This window comes from Ictidomys tridecemlineatus, chromosome 7 (genome assembly GCF_052094955.1).
Source record: "Ictidomys tridecemlineatus isolate mIctTri1 chromosome 7, mIctTri1.hap1, whole genome shotgun sequence".
NCBI classification, from domain to species: domain Eukaryota; kingdom Metazoa; phylum Chordata; class Mammalia; order Rodentia; family Sciuridae; genus Ictidomys; species Ictidomys tridecemlineatus.
This window is the reverse complement of record NC_135483.1, coordinates 74,293,422-74,315,108: the sequence shown is the minus strand read 5'-3', so window position 1 is coordinate 74,315,108 and position 21,687 is coordinate 74,293,422. Positions and strand designations below refer to the sequence as shown.

General features: G+C 36.7%; 1 protein-coding gene across 4 annotated transcripts in view; it reads right to left on the bottom strand.

Moving 5' to 3' along the window:
• Positions 1-750: 750 nt before the first annotated feature.
• Positions 751-21,687, bottom strand: part of Atp6v1h (ATPase H+ transporting V1 subunit H) — a 103,017-nt gene continuing 82,080 nt past the window's right edge. For all 4 annotated transcript variants that reach the window (XM_040294054.2, XM_078017167.1, XM_005322904.5 and 1 more), the window contains one exon: positions 751-1,089. In XM_040294054.2, coding sequence (XP_040149988.1) covers positions 1,029-1,089 — 61 coding nt within the window. In that variant the 3' untranslated portion in view covers positions 751-1,028. The remainder of the gene's footprint in view (positions 1,090-21,687) is intronic.

Sequence of the window (21,687 nt, the reverse complement as noted above, 5' to 3'; positions counted from 1 at the left end):
AGTTTCGTGCAGCACATAACATTTGATAGTGATAATAACTAACTATGAGTTGGGCACAGTGGCCTATGCCTGTAATCCCAATGGTTTGGGAGGCTGAGGCAGGAGGATTGCAAGTTCAAGGCCAGCTTCTGCAACTCAGCAAGACCCTAAGCAGTTTAGCAAGACCCAGTCTCAAAAATAAAACAGGTTGGGGATATATAGCTCAGTGGTTAAAGTACCTTTGCGTTTAATCAACGATCCCCTACCCACCAAAAAGACTATGTTACTGGTTTATGCACTGATTATGCTATAGTTTCTATCACTATTTTAAAGAATATTCTTTTTACATGTTTATTAAAGCTTATTGTATAACAGCAAAGGTTTACTGTAAAACAGCATGCAGTTACACCAGCAGCAGGCTCATCCACCTGGTGTTTACCCCATCTCTTTGATTGCATTAAGTGTACAAGTGATTGACCTAAACCATCTAGGTATGTATAGCTGCACTCTGTGATGTTTGCACAACCAAAATGCCTAATATTCTTCAGAACACGCCCATCATTAAGCAACACAGTATGTACTGCTCACTCTAACAGCTACAGAGTTTGTGTCTGTGTAGATACCCACTGATAAGAGATGATTCAAAGACAATTTCAAAACATTTACTTGCCATTCACTACTTTGCAACAATTCTCCCAATCTGGTTTGAAAGAAACAACAAGTGACTTTTGTTTAAGGTCCAAGTAAGGAATAAGAAAGAAAAATGAGACGTTTGGAGTGAGAATTCTTTAATAGCTATATTAATTTTCATAGAACAATAAATACAGAAATTGCAAGCAGTATGTGTAACAGAAATATTTTCCTTAGATACAGAAAACACTGTTATACAATTGAATAAGCAAACACATTTTTCAGATATCAGTACTGAGAGAAGCTTCACAACAGAAGAAAATCACAAGTAAAATTAAAAACTATATTCTTGACCCTAAAATACTGAGGCTCCCACTCCAGGTAGTCTTCACAGGTAAGGGGAAGTGGAAGAGGCCAGTTCAGCTTCGAGCAGCAGCAGTCTGAGGCTGCTCAGATTGAAGCTGCTTACCAAGGTATTCCCTAGAAAATAAAGAGTAAAACAACATGGCATATTAGAACTTCACTTAGATAAAATCACTTCATGATCTAAAAATTGCTAATAAAACAGCACTGGAAAATTAAACTTCTCCATATTTCAAAGTATTTATACTAAATTCTACCCTATTCATGCAAAAACAACTCATGACACGTACAAACTAGTAACTGTACATACAAACGAGGTATTATAAGCTGATGTAATCACTCCTAAGGGAAAGTCTACTTCTCTTGTTCACATAAATGTCTATTTGTCACTGCCGCCATTTTTACAATCTATGTTCAAAAATCAACTTAATTATGATTCCAATGAGGATCTTATTTCCAAAGAAGAGTAAGTAGTAATGTCTAATTTATGTGAAGGCCCAAAGGGAAGCCATCTTAAAAAATTTTATCAAACAGGAAAAATAATATTTGGGGGCACTATTACTGCTGCTACTTTAGGAAGGCCTGCAATTAGGGAATATTTGTGGCTGCATAGGTTTCTTTTATTTTCTTGTGGGAAAGGGGATAATCTTAAAAAAATTCCCAGATTTTGTAATATATATATATATATTTCTATATATCCCTAAGAACTTAAGCCTGAAATTAGATATGCTTCATTTTAAGGAGAGCTTCAAATATTCTAATTTGAACATTAGACTGTTTTAGTATGGTTCCTTAGAAAACATTGTAAGAGTGAATTCAAAAACATCATGTCATCCTTCAATCATAATAAGCTATGGTTCTTTCACAAAAGGACTCATGTCAAAGACCAGATTTTAAATGTAAGTTTCTAAGACAGCAGGCAAAAGCATGCAGCAAACCCCCAAGAACTCAGAATATGAAATGCTAGGTGATTACAAAGGGTCCTTGTGGATTTTACCCACAGAGGCTTCCAATTACTCCATCCACTCCAGAGACCTGAAGGGTGGCTCATTCCCCTCCAGACTGAACTAATGTCTAGGGGACAACAGGGTCCTTCACGTGAGAGGTTCTGTTGAAGAACAGTCAAAATAGGAGGACACTAAAATACAGCAAAGGTGAGATGTCCTGGCAGAGAATTTAAAGACATGCCCAACCATGGCTTCCTCCCCAACCCTCTTTTGCTCCTGTTTGTATTCCCACTCAAAATCATGTATTATGGATAATGGTGTCTCCTACACTCCCATTTTTTCATACATACAACACAGCCCAGAGGCATCTACTTCTTTATGGCCTAATGTGTAGTAAAATCAGCACCTCCTTTTCCATCTGCTAACAAGAATCTATGCAATTTCAGATTCGGGGAAGGACCAGGGCACTCATGGATATAAAGCCGGTACAAATGAGAACTTGTACTCCACAGGTCACATACAGAACTTTGTGAGCCTAACTTGAAGTATAATAGGTCACAAAATGCCAAAAGCCCATCAAGGAAAAGCAGACAGGCTTGTGCAAAGAAGAATCATCAAATTCCTTCCTAAGGGTAACTGTTGAGTTTGTTATAGCAGGTGGCTTGTTAAAATAACAGAGGGAGTTGAATCATGCTCAAATGAAAGGATGTTCTTCTACAGAAAAGACCTAATCTGCACAATATATTGGAGAGAATCTGCTCCTTTAGCTCAGCTTAACAAAACATTGTAGTCTGCTGCCCTGATCCCAAGAGAGAACATGCAGTCAACTGGAACATTCCTAAGACCCAGAGAGTCAAGCCTGCTCTGAAACCGATGTGCCCCAAGCACAGGGAATTTGGCATCAAGTGGCTGCAGGCTGGGAACACAGGCTGGCTAGTACCATTGCACCCTTTATCACAAAGCCTTCATGGAAACTTCCTTACAGAGGTGGCCACAGGCTATCCTCCACCATCCTTACATGAAGCATCCCTGTGAGGTGGAGGTTACCTGCCCCATTTTATAAGGGAGGGACCAGAACCTTGAAAAAATGTCAACAATTGAACAAAGTGACCTCAAGGCTGACCAGAACTCTCACCCCATGCTCCCCAGACTGTGGGGCTGCCTAGCATCTAAGAAGAGCTGGGAAGTTGCAGAGTGCAGACACTGTTCCTATATTTATCAAACAGAAAACAATTAGGGGATAATTAATTACTTCCCGTTAAAGTTATTGTCAGATAAAGGAAAAACAAGTATGGATCTTACTTCAGAGAATTATAATTTATCTGTAAAAAGGACTCCAAAGAGATGTTTAAATGAATTAGCCTGCCTTTCTATGTATGAAGATCAATATAACAATAAAATTTCAACTTTTAATTCACTTAAGATGTGCCCAATTTGTATCAGCAATCAACAGCTTGACATTAAATCTTTACTTCTCCTACTCAAGAAGCAAATTTGAAAAGTGTAATATTTTTCTTCTCTTTTTTTTTTTAAAGAGAGTGAGAGAGGAGAGAGAGAAAGAGAATTTTTAATATTTATTTTTTAGTTCTCGGTGGACACAACATCTTTGTTTGTATGTGGTGCTGAGGATCGAACCCAGGCTGCACGCATGCCAGGCGAGCGCGCTACCGCTTGAGCCACATCCCCAGCCCTATTTTTCTTCTCTTTAACTTCATCCATAACTGAAATCTCTTGGGATCCCAACATCTCTAAAGTTGAAATAAGTGGAAGTCTTGAAGACCTGTTCCACTTGGAAAAATCCAAGGACAAAAGAGATCACACTGTATGTGTCAAGAGAGTTTACATCTAGCAAAGAAATACTGAAAACCGCTCTCTGGTTCCCATAAGACACCAAGAGACAGCTGAGATTTGGCAGGGGCAGTCTGAAGGTGACATGTTCTACTGAGGTTCTATTCTGCAATGAGCCAGTATATCTGGAAGCCAGCAGCTAGACCACATTAACCCTCAGAATAACCTTCACTGTATTATAATGAAGCACCATACCATCATAATATATTACTTGTTTGAAGAGGGAAACATTTTTATTCTTTTTTAAAATCTATCTGAAGACACTATGATAGTATTCAACATGCTAACTTCTTCTATATAACTGAAACACATGGTAACTTCAGCAATATAATTTTGTGCCAGGAGAAAAGTGAATTTTCTATTAGCAAACATATTAATCAATGGAAACCACCAAGTCATTCTTATTTTCTCTTACCTCTAGAATATCTATCACCTTTGAATTATGTTAATTATGAAACAAGTCACTTAGTCTTATTTTCTTTAATGCTAATTCACTATCATTTAATCATAAATTTAGTGATCCTTACAGCTTTTCTGATTTTGAATATTAAACACAAAGAAAATGTTGTTTTTATAGGCTAAAAAAACAAAATTTGTGTTCCTCCTATGAAAACAACAGACCCATATAAAAATCACAGTGCTCTGTCTCATCTGCATCAAATTTGTAGAAACACATAAATTCTAAAAGTATTATATAGTCAGACTGTTTCCACAACATTTCAAAATCAGCATAGGAAACATCACAACAAAAACCTACTGTTTTAGAACCTGGAACTACTAAAAACTACATTAATTAATTACTTTGACATACATTTTCTTACTCTTCACAATAATATCTGTAAAAAGTAACGATGAACTTTTTATAGATAATAGACAATTTATAGAAACTAGAAGTTAGCAATGATAAATGACATGTTATAAGGTTAGGATAACTAGTTAGTGGTGATAATTGTATTTATAATCGAATCTGTCAGATTTTAAAACTCAGTTTTAATGGACTGTGAAATGAAAAGGAAAATAAGAGACAGTAGTTTTCACTGATTAATGTTTGCCAATAGAAATTAATATGTTTGCACTAGATTATATAGCTGAAATCACCATGTGTTTCAATTATATAGGTAAAGTTAGCATCACCATCATAGTGTCTTCAGCCTCAGTTTCAACGAGCAAAGCACTGCCTCATAGCACCTTATTCTATCTCCCACTGCTTGGAGACATGTTATTGGATAAATTGAGGATATGAATCCTCAATTTATTTTATCAAATATATTTTCATGGGGCTGGGGTTGTGGCTCAGTGGTAGAATGCTCATCTAGCATGCACGAGGCACTGGGTTCGATTCTCAGCACCATATAAATGTAAAATAAAGATATTGTGTCACTTAAAACTTAAGAATAAATACTTAAAAAAAAAAAAATATATATATATATATATATATTCATAGTCATTTAGCCACTTCATTTTATAGCAGTATGTAAATCCAAAGATAAACAGATTAGCAAGTCTGTTTGATGATTGTCCAGTGAAAAGCAATTGGAGTGAGCTGGGGATACAGCTCAGTGGTGAAGTACTTACCCTGCATGAAAGAGGGCCTGAGTTGGATGAATGGAAGGAAGGGAAGAGGCAGAAGGGGAGGAAAGGAAAAAAGTAGTTGGAGAATCTAGCGAGGAAGTTAGATTCTGAAAGAAAATGTATATCCTTCTAAAGGAAATGTGCTGAGACACTAATAGACAAAAAACATTAATAGTCTATACCTAACAGTTACTCTCTAATCTAAACCAGTACATTACAACAGCATTGTCCAGTGAATTATGAACTAATTTTTTTTAGAGTCTGCTTATAACACAGGACAATTCTACTAAACCTACCATAAAGTCAACATTTTAGAAGGGTAGTTCACTGTTTTAATGACATGTTGTGAAAAATGATTGTTTTATAATTAAACCTAAAAGATTTCCTAACCTACACAATTGGTCTTTAGAGAATCATTTTCCCATGAGATACACAAAAACTAAAATATATCAAAACATGTAGGCCAATTGTTTCTTCAATATGAATTATAATCACCTGCAATGAGTTTCAGAGCTATATAAAGAACAAAGAGGGCAACTTTGATACACTACATAAAAGGCAACAAGAGTTTTAAAAGCTTGTCTGATTTTGCAAAGTAATAAGAATATCAACTGTAAATTTGGGGAGTGGCTGACTTCCTCCCTCTTGTTTTTCCCCATATCCACTGGCCTCCAGGTCTTGCCCATCCATCTCCTCAGCACACAGAACCCACCCTATCCTCTTCACCCCGACCCTGCCTTACTGAGTCATATGCTCCCCATCATGGCTTAGATGCACCTGCAGCCTCCTCACTGGCATTCTTCCTCCTGTGTTACCATCCCTGATACAGCAGCCCCCACTCTCTCTAAAATGGTCTTGCTAAAATGACACTGTTATTATTTTTATTATCACTTGGTAGTTATCCACTGCCTTCAGAAAAGAATTCAAACTTCTCCACAGAGCAAAGATGGCTTGTCATGATCTGTCATTAGATACATCTCCAATTTTACTTTTAGCTTCATAACCAGACTCTAGTTATACAAAGCCACTGGTAACTCCCCAAATGGACTGGGTGCTCTCTACTTCAAGGTGTCTGCATACACAGCTGTCTTTCCCAGCACCTGCCTCTTCCTCCTGATTCCACCTCCCCCCTTACTACCTATCTTCTCAGCTGCTAACAGCTGCCACCTACTCTCTGCCCAGAACCTGCCAGGGCCTGGACAAGGCCCACTCTTTATAAGTCTTGTAGATCTTCCTACAATATCACAATTAAGCCTATGCTTGTTGCCCCCACCACAGGATGAACAATCTAGCTTTCACCCCAAAAGAGATTCAGAAAAGTTAGATATGTTCAAATTTGAAAATCAAACATAAGATTAAATAGTATGTGATTAATAGACCTACCTCTTTCTCTCATCAAGTTTCTATCAAAAAAAGTTTCAAACCGAATTCAAATTAATTTCATTTAAGTAGAATTTATTATTAACTATTTTTTCAGTTAATAAATCATCAATAAAAATGGTACAACTACTTCCAATGGTTTTAATTTCTTAAATATTTAAAAACAAAAAATTAGCCAGATGCAGCAGCATGTGCCTGTAATCTCAGCTGCTCAAGAGGCTGAGGCAAAAGGAACAAAAGTTCAAAGCCAGCCTCAGCAACTTAGCGAAGCCCTGACTCAAAAAATAAAAATGGAAGGGAAGATGGTGGAATAAAGAGGCTGCTTCCCTGGCGGCTTTGAGGCATGAAACCAAGAAAAGCAGACAGGCAGCTTTTCAGCAAGGTGGGTGAATGAACAAGAATTAGGGAGGACTCTACTGGAAGTTAATACTGGACACTTAAAACAGACTGGGGACTCAGGAGATCGAATATAAGAAAACAAGGGAAAGTCCCCAGCCTCACAGTTGCTGCAGTGGCTGTAGATTCAGCCAGAATGGTCCCTCCATGAATGCAGTAAAGCAATAAGAGAATTAAAGGAACCCCTATTCTCTGGAGGATTGAAGCATGTTGGAGTATGGAGAGTTTAGAGGTCAGAGTCACTGCCTGAATAAATAGTAAGCTGCACTGCTCAATATCCTTGTACTGAAAAGAAGCCATCATCTCTCTCCCTAAGGCATGCAGGAGACATCAGAAGGAACCATTGTGCAGCCACAGAGCAGAGGCCAGCAGCCAGGAGAGCTGATTTCTAGCAGACCTGAGGCTGGCTCAAAAAACAAGCTAGGCAAACTCACATGGAGTGACAGGTAGTGTGCCTAAGTGACCAGAAGAAAATCAAGAATGGAGAGAGGTTTACACAGGGGAATACTGGTCACGGAAACCCACCTGGCTTCCTTCTCACCTTCCAATCCAACTGCTTGCAGGACCAGCTGGGAAAGAAGCACCTGACCAGAATTTGAAAGGGAGGGGGTGGGAGAGATGGAGTTTGTAGACTGAATCAGAGACTAGGAATCACGGGGTCTGCAGGCGACGCAGTGGATTAAGAATAGGCTCCTTACACCATAGGAGGGAACCCAAAGGAGATTCCTGGGTATGGTCTTCCAATATGGACCAGCAACTGCTAGGCCCTGTAGTGCACTGACTTAAAATCTCCAGACCAAGGAGCATTCAGCAGAGAGACTGGAGTATACCTGAGCCTTTACCCTGCCTCACAGAGTTCCACCCCCCAGGATTAATCCTCTCACCCTAGCAACCCCACCCACCCTGAGAAGGGAAGCTGAGAAACTTTTGAAATTCAACAGAAACAACTTATAATTTTTCATTGAGATTTATTTTTTCTTCTTTTTCTCTCATATTTCTACCATTTTTGAATCAAATATTTGTCATGTATCAGTTTATTGAGGACTGGATATCTGAATAATATCTTTCAGTTTTGATTTGTACTCGTTAATTTTTACTTTTTTCTATTTTTCAATTTTTTAAAATGTTTACCATATATATATATATATATATATATATATATATGTTTTCTCCCATTTATCTGTTTCTCTAATTCTCTTTCTCTTCTCTCCTGCTACAGCCCACCTCTATTATACCCTCATTTACTCTTCCTTTATTTTTTTACTTCTATCTTCTCTTCTCCTTCCTCATAAACATCACATCTACAACTTCTGTTCTCTTTGTATCCACCACTGGAAATTGTAAAATATTTTGCAAACTTACTGTTTTTATTGTAGGCAATAACTGAACACATCATTTCTGTTCATTGTGATAAAACAATAGATGTCTTGGTAAGGGCTATTTGGTTTAATGCTGTATTTTGTTTGCATTGGTGGCTGTTATTATTTGTCTCCCCCTTAAAGATGAGGTACTGGAAATGTTCAGGGACACTATAAGTCTACAGGGTAGAAACTATACTGCCTCAGATCCACAATGTTAGATGGGTAGGCACACAAACAACATGAAAAAGCAAGAGAACAAATCACACCAAACAAACCAAGATGCTCCAATAACAGAATCCATTGATACCACAGTGGAAGAAATGTCAGAGAAGGAGTTTAGAATATACATACTTAAATTGATCCACAAGGTAAAGGATGGTATAAGGAGTGAAATCAGAGATAAAATTCAGGAGGTAAAAGATCTCTTCAATAAAGAGAGATTATGAGAAGAAATCAAGCAGAAATCCTCAAAATGAAGGAATCAATAAACCAAATTAAAAATTCAATGGAAAGTATTACCAACAGACTAGAGCACTTGGAAGACAGAGTGTAAGGCAAGGAAGACAAAATATATAATCTTAAAAATAAGGTTGACCATGGAGAGAAGATGGTAGAAGACCATGAAGAGAACTTTCAAGAAATATGGGATAACATGAAAAGACCAAATTTAAGATTTATCAGGACAGAGGAAGGCACAGAGATAAAAACCAATGGAATGCAAAATCTTTTCAATGAAGTAATACCAGAAAATTTCCCAAACCTGAAGAATGAAATGGAAAATCAAAAACAAGAGGCTTACAAGACCCCCAAATGTACAACATTGCAACAGACCCATATCAAGGCACATTATAATGAAAATGCCTAGCATAAAAAATAAGGATGAATTTTAAAGGCCACCACAAAAAAATGTGAGATTATGTTTAGGAGAAAAACAATTCAGATCTCAACTGATTTCTCAACTCAGACCCTCAAAGCTAGAATGCTTTGGAATAATATATACCAATCACTGAAAGAAAATGGATGCCAACCAAGAATTCTATACCCAGGAAAATTAAGCTTCAGATTTCAAAATGAAATAAAAACCTTCCAGGTTAAAAAAAAAAAAGGTTAAAAGAATTCAAAACTAGAAAAACCACACTACAGAACATTCCTAGGAGAATATTTCATGAAAATAAAATTTTAAAAAAATGAAAACCAGCAAAGAGAAGGACTATACTAAAGGAATGGTCAAAAAAGGAGAAACTCATCCAAATTAAAAACTGGATAAAAACCAAAATGACTGAGAATAAAAATCATATCTCAATAATAACATTGAACATAAATGGCCTTACTAACCAATCAAAAGGCACAGACTAGCAGATTAGATTAAAAAATAAGACCCAACAATATGCTGTCTCCAAGAGACTCACCTTGCAGACAAGGACATCCACAGAATGAAGGTGAAGGGGTGGGGGAAAAAACCTATCACTCACATGGATCAGGCAAACAAGAGGGGTTTCTATCCTCATATCAGGTAAAGTAGATTTCAGCCAAAGTTAATCAGAAGGGCAAAAAGGAGGAATTATACATTAATGTGACATAACAACTGTTAATATTTATGCTCCAAGCAATAAAGCATCAAACAAATGTACATCAAACAAACCTTTCTCAATTTCAAAAATCAAATAGACTCAACAACAATAATACTGGGTGATTTTAAAACATCTTTCTCACCACTGGATAGATCCTCCAAACAAAAACTAAACAAAGAAGTTATAAAGCTAAGTAATACAATCAATAATACAGAATTAACAAACATATAGACTATTTCATCCATCAACAATTGAATATACTTTCTTCTCAGCAGCACATGGAACCTTCTCTAAAACAGACCATATCTTATGCCACAAAGCAATCACATTAAGATCAGAAAAAGAAGAACAGATCAACACCAAAAGTAGTAGAAGGCAGGGAATAAAATCAGAGCTAAGATCAATGAAATTGAAACAAAAGAAACAATTCAAAAATTGACAAAAAATGGTTGGTTCTTTGAAAACGTAAATAAATTGATAACCTTTAGCCAGGCTAATGAACAGAGAGAGAAAACACGAATTATTAAAACTCATGATGAAAAAGAAAATATCACAACAGACACTACTGAAATACAGGCGATAATCAGAAACTATTTTGAAAATTTATACTCCAATAAAATAGGAAATATTGAAGACACTGACAAATTTCTAAATACATATGACCTACCCAAACTTAATCAGGAGGACATACACAATTTAAACAGATCAAATTCAAGCAATGAAATAAAAGATGCCATCAAAAGCCTACCAATTAAAAAAAGCCCCAAACCAGTCAAATTCTCAGCCAAGTTCTACAAACCTTCAAAGAAGAATACCAGTACTCTTCAAATTATTCCATGAAATAGAAAAGAAGGAACCCTTCCAAACTCATTCCATGAAGCTAATATCATCCTGATACCAAAACCAGAGAAAGACACACCAAGGAAAGAAAACTTCAGACCAATATCCCTGAGGAACACAGATGCAAAAATTCTCAATAAAATTCTGGCAAATTGCATACAAAAACACATGAAAAACATAGTGTACCACACAATTAAGTGGGGTTCATTCCAGGGATGCAAGAATGGTTCAACATACCGAAATCAATAAATGTTAATCATCACATGGATAGACTTATAGACAAGAATCATATCATCTTAATAGACACAGAAAAAGCATGTGACAAAAAACAGCACCCCTGCATGTTCAAAAATACTAGAAAGACTAGGGATAGTAGGTACATAGCTCAACACTGTAAAAGCTATCTATACTAAAGCCAAAGCCAACATCATTCTAAATGGAGAAAAATTGAAAGCATTCCCTCTAAAAACTGGAACAAGACAGGGATGCCTTCTTTCACCACTTTTATTCAACATCATCCTTGAAACTCCAGCCAGAGCAATTAGACAAAAGAAAGAAATTAAAGGGAAACACATAAATAAAGAAAAACTCAAACTATATGTATTTGTCAACAACATGATTCTAGATTTATAAGACCAAAAAATTCCACCAGAAAACTTTTTGAACTCATAAATGAATTCAGCAAAATAGCAGGATATAAAATCAATACCCATAAATCAAAAGTGTTAAGAGGAATTAGGAAAACTATCCCATTCACAATAGCATTAAAAAAAAAAACTGGGAATTAATCTAACAAAAGAGGTAAATGACCTCTACAATGAAAACTACAGAACACTAAAGAAAGAAATTGAAAAAGATCTTAGAAGATGGAAAGATCTCCATGCTCTTGGATAGGCAGAATCAATATTGTCAAATGGCCATACCACCAAAAGCACTATGGAGATTTAATGCAATTTCTAACAAAATCCCAATGATATTCTTCATAGAACTAGAAAAAGCAGTCATAAAATTCATTTGGAAAAATAAGAGACCCAGAGTAGCCAATGCAACCCTTAGCAAGAAAAGTAAGGCAGGAGGCATCAGACCTTAAACTATACTACAGAGCTATAGTAAAAAAAAAATTTAAAAATAAAAAATAAAAATAAAAAAGAAGGCATAGTATTGGCACAAAACAGACAGGTAGACCAATGATACAGAATAGAAGACACAGAGACAAACTCACATAAATACAGTTATCCCATACTAGACAAAGGTGCCAAAACTATACATAGGAGAAAAATAGGAGAAAAGATAGCCTCTTCAACAAATGGTGCTGGGAAAACTGGAAATTCATAGGTAGTAAAATGAAACTGAACCCCTATCTCTCATCCTGTACAAAATTCAACTCAAAGTGGATCAAGGACTTAGGCATTACAACAGAGATCCTACACCTACAAGAAGAAAAAGTAGGCCCAAATTTATATCATGTCGGCTTAGGAACTGAATTCCTTGACAAGACTACTAAAGTGCAAGAAGTAAAATCAACAGTCGACAAATAGGATGGAATCAAACTCAAAAACTTCTTCACAGCAAAGAAAACCATCAAGAATGTGAAGAGAGCCTACAGAATGGGAGAAAGTCTTTGCCACCTGCACCTCAGATATAGCATTAATCTCCAGGATATATAAAGACCTCAAAAAACTTAACACATACACACACACACACACACACAAAATAAATCCAATCAATAAATGGGCTAAGGAACTGAACTGACACTTCACAAAACACAAAAGAAGAAAGTCAAACAAATATATGAGAAAATATTCAACATCTCTAGTAATTTGAGAAATGCAAATTAAAACTACTCTGATATTTTGTCTCACTTCAATCAGAATGGCAATTATCAAGAATACAAGCATAAGCATTGGTGAGGATGCAGAGAAAAAGGTTCTCTCATAAACTGCTGGTGCAACCACTCTGGAAAGCAGTATAGAGATTCCTTAGAAAACTTGGAATGAAACCACCATCTGACCCACATTCTACTATCACATGTATAACTAATTAGAATGAATATATATATATATATATATATATATATATATATATACACACACACATATATATATAATAAAAAAGAAAAGGAAATTGAAAAGATGCTTTTTCACTAACTAGATTGGCAAAGATTTAAATAATTTGATAGTATTCAATGTTATGTAAGGCATAAGAGAAATAAACCCTCTTATAACATGTTGGCAGAAATGTAAATTGATATAACCTCTGCCAAATTATTTTGGTAAAACTAGACAGATTACTTAAATCCTGTATGGTGGAAATATAATGACATGATTTATTCAGGACAAAGTCATTGCTTTAACCTGTCTAAACATTACCACAAAATATTTTATCATAATTTCATTATCTGGATGTCAACTATATTTATATAGGTATGTATTCTCAGAAGAGTTAAACTTAATGATTTATAGAATCATTACCTTTAAACTGTATTTCTAATCCAATGAATAAAGAATCTAATAGATTCCAGCATTGGTAATTATTTTTCAGGTTTGGCAGTAATTTAGATGACTCTGGTTTTAAGAATGAATGTTATAGACCCTTTCGATGTCTGTTGTCTACTTGTTCTGTTAATTGTTATGCAGCTATACTATTCATTGAAATATTAAAACTCATTCAAGGGGAATTAATTAAAAAATAAAAAGGACTGGGGATGTAGCTCAGGGGTTAGGCACCCTTGGGTTCAATCCCACATAACCAAAACAAACAAACAAAAAAACCACAAAAAGTTCTGGACAATGCCAATGCCATGAGAATTGCCAAATATGAATTTTCAAGGTATTACAAATGATTTTTCTAAAATTCTTATAGGAAGAAGGAGCTTTTAGGGGCATAAACCCATCAATAACTACAGTTTCCTCAATCGTCTAGTGAATGCAAGTTATTTGGCCTAGAAAAACTAAAAATCAAAATGCACATAATTTTAACACATAGGAGTATAAATCAGGTTTAATTTCTAGGACAAGATTGCCAGCTGCTATGCCAATATCCTTTATCTCTCTTTCCTAATGAACAGAACACTGAATTTTACTAGAGACATGACCTATCAGAGCAAAAACTTCATTTTCCAGTTTCTTTGAAGCTATGTGCAGCCACCTGACTCAGTATAGACCAATAAGGTTTAGCAGAAGTAGCAGGGGTGACTCTTGGGAGCCTTCCTACTGCCTGGAACACCCACCACCACCACCACTCCTACCTATGAGGATGAAAGCCACACATTAGAGAAGGCAGTATGCAGAGCTGGAAGAATCCTGGACCCTTGAGCACTTTCAGTTCTAGTCTGCCCAAATTCCCACATTTTGATGTAAGAGAAACAAACATCTATCTTGTTTAAGATATGGTTATTTGGGGTTTCTGTTATATCATTAGCTGAAACTATCCTTCCCATTATTTCTTCTCTTGAATAAAAATATTAGTATCTGTACTAGATACACACTGGCAAGTGTATATGACTAGATCAGTCAACTGGGGATCTAAAAGATATTGCATCAACAGCATACCACACACAAATAAATCCAAACACAAGGCAGTAGCACTCAAGATTCTTTTTCCAAATACTGAACTTCAGAACCTTTCCTCAGAGTCTTATCTCAATATGCAGTAGTCTTGACCCAATTTTCACCTGACTGCTCACCTATTATTTGTGACCCCCTTCTCCTAATTCTCATCCACATAGATGAGCAGAAAGACAACTGAGATAGCTATAGGGCCAAAACAAACAAAACAAAAGTTTAGTAACAAAGCCAGAGACCTTGAGTATCCTAGAAAATAGTCAGCAAAGTTAACATAAAACTATGACTATACAATAATGTTGCTTAACATACACAAAGAGAGAATGAGAAACAAACAAAACAACTGGAAAAAAAATGTCAGAGTGTGATGACTTGTTTTTATATTACCCTTTAGAAAAAACTTTAAGTTTCAAATAAAATATGAATGATGTTTCTAAACGAATAATATATGAGCAAGCTACTCTGCAGAGTACTAATCATTGACAAATTATTTAATGAGTGAAAATTTTAATTAGTAAAATTATCTCTTTTAAATAAGACAATTTATACTCAGAACTATTCAAAGAAAACCTGATTAAAAAATTAAGATATCTATTCTTTGAAAATGTTAGTTTTTCTAATATTATTCCACAAATGGGAACACTTTCCACAAAGTACAGAGTCTATGTGTACCACAATTCTATACATTTTCTTGGGTTTTTAATTTATGACATTTGCTCTCGTTTAACATAATATGAAGGCAAAATAATTTCTAATAACTATTTTCTCCAAATGTGAAGCTTTTATTTTCCCTCAAGCTTTCAGGAAATTACTGGTCCCTACATGGCACAATATAAAAAAAGCCCATTCTTATACAGTCTCTATCTTTTGATATTTTAAATTTAAGGTACTTAAAATATTTGATTTCATCAAGGTAAGAAGTCAACAAGACTGAAGTAAATTAGTACTATCAAATTCTGAAGACTTACTATAAGACCTATCTTTGCTTGATTAAAGTACTCATTATGCATTCTGTCTACTCCTAAAAAGATCTGGAAAAATACTTAGTGGATGGGAGTCTGGTGGAGGTCCAGTTTCCCTAGAAATCGTTTGTTTATCCCCAAGGTGGCCAGTCACCTTTCCTTTCAGTGGCAACAGAAACATCACCCTAAATATAAAAGTTACATTGGGAAACGGACAGAAAGGCATGTCTTTCCATCAACAAAGAGCCAGGAGCAGCAGGCAGTGATTAAAGGAAGTAAAGAGAAGTGAAGGCAAGACAATCAACCTACTGGGGCCTATCCATTAGTTCCCATTGATCTTCAGGCCTTGGGAAAGCAATGACTGGTTACTGGGTAAGACCTGAACACAGCCGGCCTCTCTGCACAAAAGTCAGGGTATGAGAGGAAGGAAAGAAAAGAGATAAAAAAAAAAAAAAGTCAAATCATTCAGCAAATAGCAGCAACTGAGACAAAAATAGCAAGGACTTGGGGGCAAGAAAGAAAAAGAACAATATGGACAGTAAGCAACAGACATGGACAAGGAAACCAGGAAAGAAAAGACAGAGTGGACAAGCTTCACAACAGTACCACTTATGTGGCAAAGCAAAGCCCTGAAAGGCACTTTGGATGGGGAGGGGATACAAGCAACTACATGCCTGAAAGGCCCCCAAGGATGCCTTACTGAAAAGCTCAATAAGTGACACCAAGATTGGAATTGGGGTCACACAGATTGAGGTCTAAATCCAACTCCCATAAGTGGGAGAATATGAGCAATTAACCAGGCGTCGTACCTATGAACACCAGGCTTTGTATCTATGAACATAAGGACAGTAACATCTACCGTGAAAAGACATGAAAATAAACAAAGTATGTCCCAGGCTGGTGCCACCTGGTGCCTCACTAACGTAGATCTCTTTCCTTCCATGGTTTGAATAGGAATCATCACACTGCGTCCCCATCTGTTATCTTTACACACAATAATTGAAAAAGACTGGCAACACTCTGAACATTCTTAACTAGTCATATCATGTGCTTACCTAGCAAAGCTAGGCCCTGGGTTCAATCCCCAGAACCACAAAAATAAAATTAAATTAAAAAGTCACAATACTTTCTACCTACTACCTAATCTCATTCCCAATGCCCAAATTACAAGTTTAGAACACAAAAAGTTAAAAGTTTAGCTACGAGGAAAATAACTTATTTAGCATAAATTGGACACCTTGTCCAATCTACCAATATTTACCAGTTCATTTCAATAAATATTTATTTGCTGAAATTAGTCCAGACAACAGTTGTTTAACCTCACTATTAGAAATATCAGGAAAGGAAGTTTGTCTGCTCATTTACTGCTACAAAATCCCCACCTGATTACTCTTTCCTGAGTAATAATCCCACCCTGCCTCTTCAGGGCCTCTCCATCAATTTCCCAGCACTTCGATCTTCATTTCTACCATTTTAACTCCCTGCTGGCAACATTTAGACATCTTCTACTTAAAAAAAAAAAATTATAATAATACAGACCCAATCTCCACCTCAGGCTCCCACTAAATGCTGTCCTCTTTCTCCCTCTCACTGAAGTGTCTTTAAGAAGATGCCCACATGGCTTCATCTGTTCTCTTTGACAACCCTTGACCTGCTGCAATCTGCCTTCTGTGGCCCCCAAGGGCCCTGGCCCAGACAACCGCTGGCATTCTTGCTACCACATATGAGTATGCTTCTCGGCCTTCCCACTGTGTGAACTCTTGGCTTATTTTACACTGAGGACTACTTATCCAATCCTTTTTTATCTTCCATTTCCCTAATGGCATGTATGCCTGGTTTCCCTCTAAGTTCCCATCATTTCTCTTTACAGTACGGAAGTCTTTCTCCTCACCTCTCCCATTATATAAAATCCACTCTTCTTCTATGGGTGCCTTGAATGCTTTTTGTCACAACGCTTTTTAACCTTTTGTGGGTCACATACCTCCTTGAGAATCTGATGGAAAGCATGGACCCTTCCCCCACTGGAGACTAGTTCAGGGAAACTGTCCAAATGCCTCCTGAGGGAAGAGCCCCTGTTCTACATTAACTTTTAGAGGGTAAGCTTGCCCTCTTCCATGAATTTAGTTCTTACTCTACTCATTAAATCTATTATTTTTGCTCACATCTTACTTCTGAACACCAGCCCTGTATTTCTTTGGCTATAACACAAACACATAAAATTCAATTTGTCCAAAAACTGAATTCACTGCCATTTAAATCCTGTTTCTCCATCTAAATTATTGTTTTCATAAATGAAACATCCAGTTCTAAGTCAGGAGCCTATCTGCCATGCTGAATCTGACTCATTCACCACTAGCTCCATTCAATAATCAAGTTGACACTTTTTTGGGGGGGAGGGGGGGAAGATACTTTGAACCTAGAGTTGTTCCAGCTCTGAGCTAAATCCATACCTCTTTTCATTTTTTGAGACAGGATCTCACTAAATTGTCAAGGCTGACCTCAAACTTGCAATTCTCCTGCCTCAGTCTCCCGAGGTGCTAGGATTACAGGTATGCACTACTAGATCCAGCTGCTTCTATACCTTAGTATCTCAAAAAAATGGTCTTTCATCCTCCATTTTTGCCATCACCATTATCATTTAGAGCACAATTACCTCATCTCTAGATTAACTGAACAGTCCCAACTTGTTTCCTCCCTTCTAAATTTGCCATATGTCAGGAAGGGAGATATTAAGAAGCACAATTCTTTTGATGGTACTCTCTGCTTTAAAATCCTTCAACACTTTCTATATTCCCAGGAAAATGTCTGAACCCCTCAAAATGACAAGAAAGGCTCCCTGTATCACCAGCTTCATCTCCCCTTCATGAGTCCATTCTGAGCCTCAATGAGGCTGATAGCAACTTGGCCTGTGTGACTAATGACCTTTAAAATGGATCAAAGCAAGACTGAGTTGCAGCAAGTGAAAGTTCAGACAAGAACTTGAAGAACTGGTATGAAAAAATACCTTGTTAAAAATCCTCACACTGTGTTATGATTTGGATCTTAAATGTCCCTCAAAGGCTCATATGTTGAAGGCTTGGTCCCCTGTCTATGGTGCTTACTGGGAGGTAGTGGAAGCTTTAAGAGGTGGGGTTTAGGAGGAAGTTTGGTCCTTGAGGGCATGCCCTGAAGGAGATTTTGGGACTCTGACCTCTTCCTGTCCCCTTTTGCTTCCTGTTCACTGTGAGGTGAGCACTCTCCTCCACCATGTTTGCCCACCATGATGGTCTGCCTTGCCACAGGCCCCAAAACATCAAAACTAACTGACAAGAGACTGAAACCTGAAACCGTGAGCCAAAATAAACCTTTCCTCCCTTAAGTTGTTTATCTCAGGTATTTTGTCACATTGATGGAAAACTGATATAACACCAAAGATCTCACTGAAATGATAATGTAAATACATTAAGTTAAATAAAATGTATTATTGAAATTAACCTCAATGTTCTTTTTATTTTTTTTTAAATGTGCCTACTCGAAAGTTTTGACTTTCTTGTGTGGTTTGTGTTTGTGGCTCTTATTACATTTCCTCCAGGCAGTGCTGCTCTTAATCGGATGATTTTGTGCACTTCCTTCAGCTTTGTCCTTCCTGGCAACATCTCCTGCTCAATAATACTAGTTAGGTGTTATTCTGGGTCAGGCTCTGAGTAAGTTCTGACATGAAAGAAAGCAAAGCATAAGGACCCACCCTCAGGGAACCCTGGAACACCTTCTATGTGCTTTTTTCCTCTTTATATGAGTTAGCTCCTGCTTAAGGCCTCAGAATAACCATTCTTCTTCCAGGAAGACTGTCCTGATTTCACCACGTAAAATACCTCATTCATCTTTCCCTAAGGAATACAAAGCACAATCCTATCTTAGCATGTGCTATAATATTCTGTGCTTACAGTTTCCCCACTTAGTCTCTAAATTCCCTGAAATGCTCATTACCAGAGCCTACAACAAAGCCCAGCACAAAACGGCTGCTCAATTAATGATTAATGAACAAACTCGTAACTCATATAATTAGTACTTGTGGTTTCAGTTCTGATGATGACTGGAGATTTGATAACAGGGACTTAAAAATCTCTGGGCCACAGCAGCTACTCTCTTCAATTCCTACCTTGCACAAGCACCAGAAACCAGCATATTTTGTTCAGCCAGGGCAATTTTTTTTAAAGTTTATAGTTTGTATCTTTAAAATAGTACAGAGAATAACATATTCAGCATTTTAAGAAACCAGAAGTAGAAAGTGAGAAGCAGGTTCAAAGTGGACTGGTCACCAACATGGCTGAGCCTATGACACCAAGCGCACGATAAATTATATAAAGCAGGTTTATTACTTACAGATAGGCAGGAAGAAATGACAGAAGTCAAGAATTTATGACAAACAAATCCCTTACGTCTTAGAAAAGTTGACTGCAGCAGGTAATGTCTCAACTACAAGTGGCCCACTTGCACCACAATTGAGGGTTCCCAGAAAGCAGTCACCTTGGATTTTATTTTACATAGCATGCTGGGCTAACGCATTAAGAGACATCCTGTTGATGTTAGAGTAGGGCAACTGAAATAGCCTTGGCTGTTCTGGTCAACTCTGCCAATCTGCAGGATGTTGCTCCCAAACACACTCTACAGTTATTCATAAGAACTATCAGTGAGAAAGGGGAGAGAACTGGGTCAATTCCTGGCCATCTGGAAAACTGTCCCACAGAATGAGGGGCCAGTTCTTCAGTGCTCTTGTATGGGACAAGCCTCAGCCACTCTACTTGTTTAGGCCATCCCACCACATGGGTTTAGCTTAACAAGTAAAGGAGAGAAACTGGCCAATGAATAGTCCAGGCTAGAAGTAAGGGAATATCCCACATCTAGAAATTTGGAAAGGTATGCCCAATGAGCCAGCTTGGAAAGGTGAACCAGAGAATCAGAAAGACACTGGGGTTTATTACCCTGCTGCAACCAAGACAGGCAGAAAAGCCAGTCTATAGAAAAGAACAACGCAGATGAGCTAGAAATGTGAGAAATCATGTGGCCCAAAGGGGAAGATAGATGGAAGAAGTTACTGCTTTACTTCCTGCTAGTTTTCAGTTTCCGTGGATGGTATGACTTCACCTAATGGTTTCTGTAAGCTACCTGATGTCCTTACAATGTATCTTATTATATTTAAGCTAACTAGTAAGGAACTTTTGTTCCTTACAAATAAACCATTCCTTAGAACAAAGGAAAAATGTTTAGATTTTAGATTACTAATATACTCTTTCACTGGTAGAATCAATTACATTCCTGTTTCACTCTGATAGAACCTCTAGTGTCAAATTCATTTCTTTAACATTTACTTTATTTCTTAGCTGAATGTATAGAATCCTCTGACAAGCTAAAAAAAATACTGGAAAGACTTTAAGATTATCCATTAAGAATCATTTGTTACCATCCCACATTTTTACCAAAGATGTAAGTTAATAAAATCAGAACTTATATCCTTACTGAAAATAACATGCTCCTTAGAACAAAAATAGCAAAATTGTTATAGGTTGTCAAAGACAGTAAACTGCATATATCTGATTTTAAACACACAGAATATACACAAAAGATATCTAGATAATAGGTGCATGTGAATGCCTACACACATATACACACAAATATAACCACAAAAATGTCTTACATAAGCAGAACAAAATTAGACAAATGAAAAGAGTAGTCTCAAAATTATGCTAAATGTTCTAACATTAACATACAATGAACATACAAACCCTACCAAATACATTTTGTCCATTTACGTCTAAAAAAATAAAGAAAATGAACGTCTGCAGTAATCTATCTTATGATTTGCTTTCTTAAAATTGTATTCATGTGGGAGAACACTCACTCTGGTATCCCAAACAAAATCTCTATTATGATTGTATTAAAAAGCTTGGTTATTAAAGACAAAGAAAATAAAAGCTTGGTTAGGAGAATTTTTCTAATAGCTTTATTATGTCCATCATATTTATTATATCTCTAGAAGAGATCAAAGACATGTCATTTTCAGAAAATGATAACTGAGATGGGAAGCTGACGTGGAGTCATACTTTTCTCAGTATAACTAACTTAAGTAAATAAAATAAGAATTTTATCTTATTTCCATTTCTCTTTTCCCTCTAGTATCTTGTAAATCGTACTTGGGTGCCAGAAGGAAAGAAAAAAATGGAAATAAGATAAAATTCTCACTGGCTCCCAGGAAGTAGGCTATGAAATGTCAAGAGCCTAGCATGGCCTCTAGCATC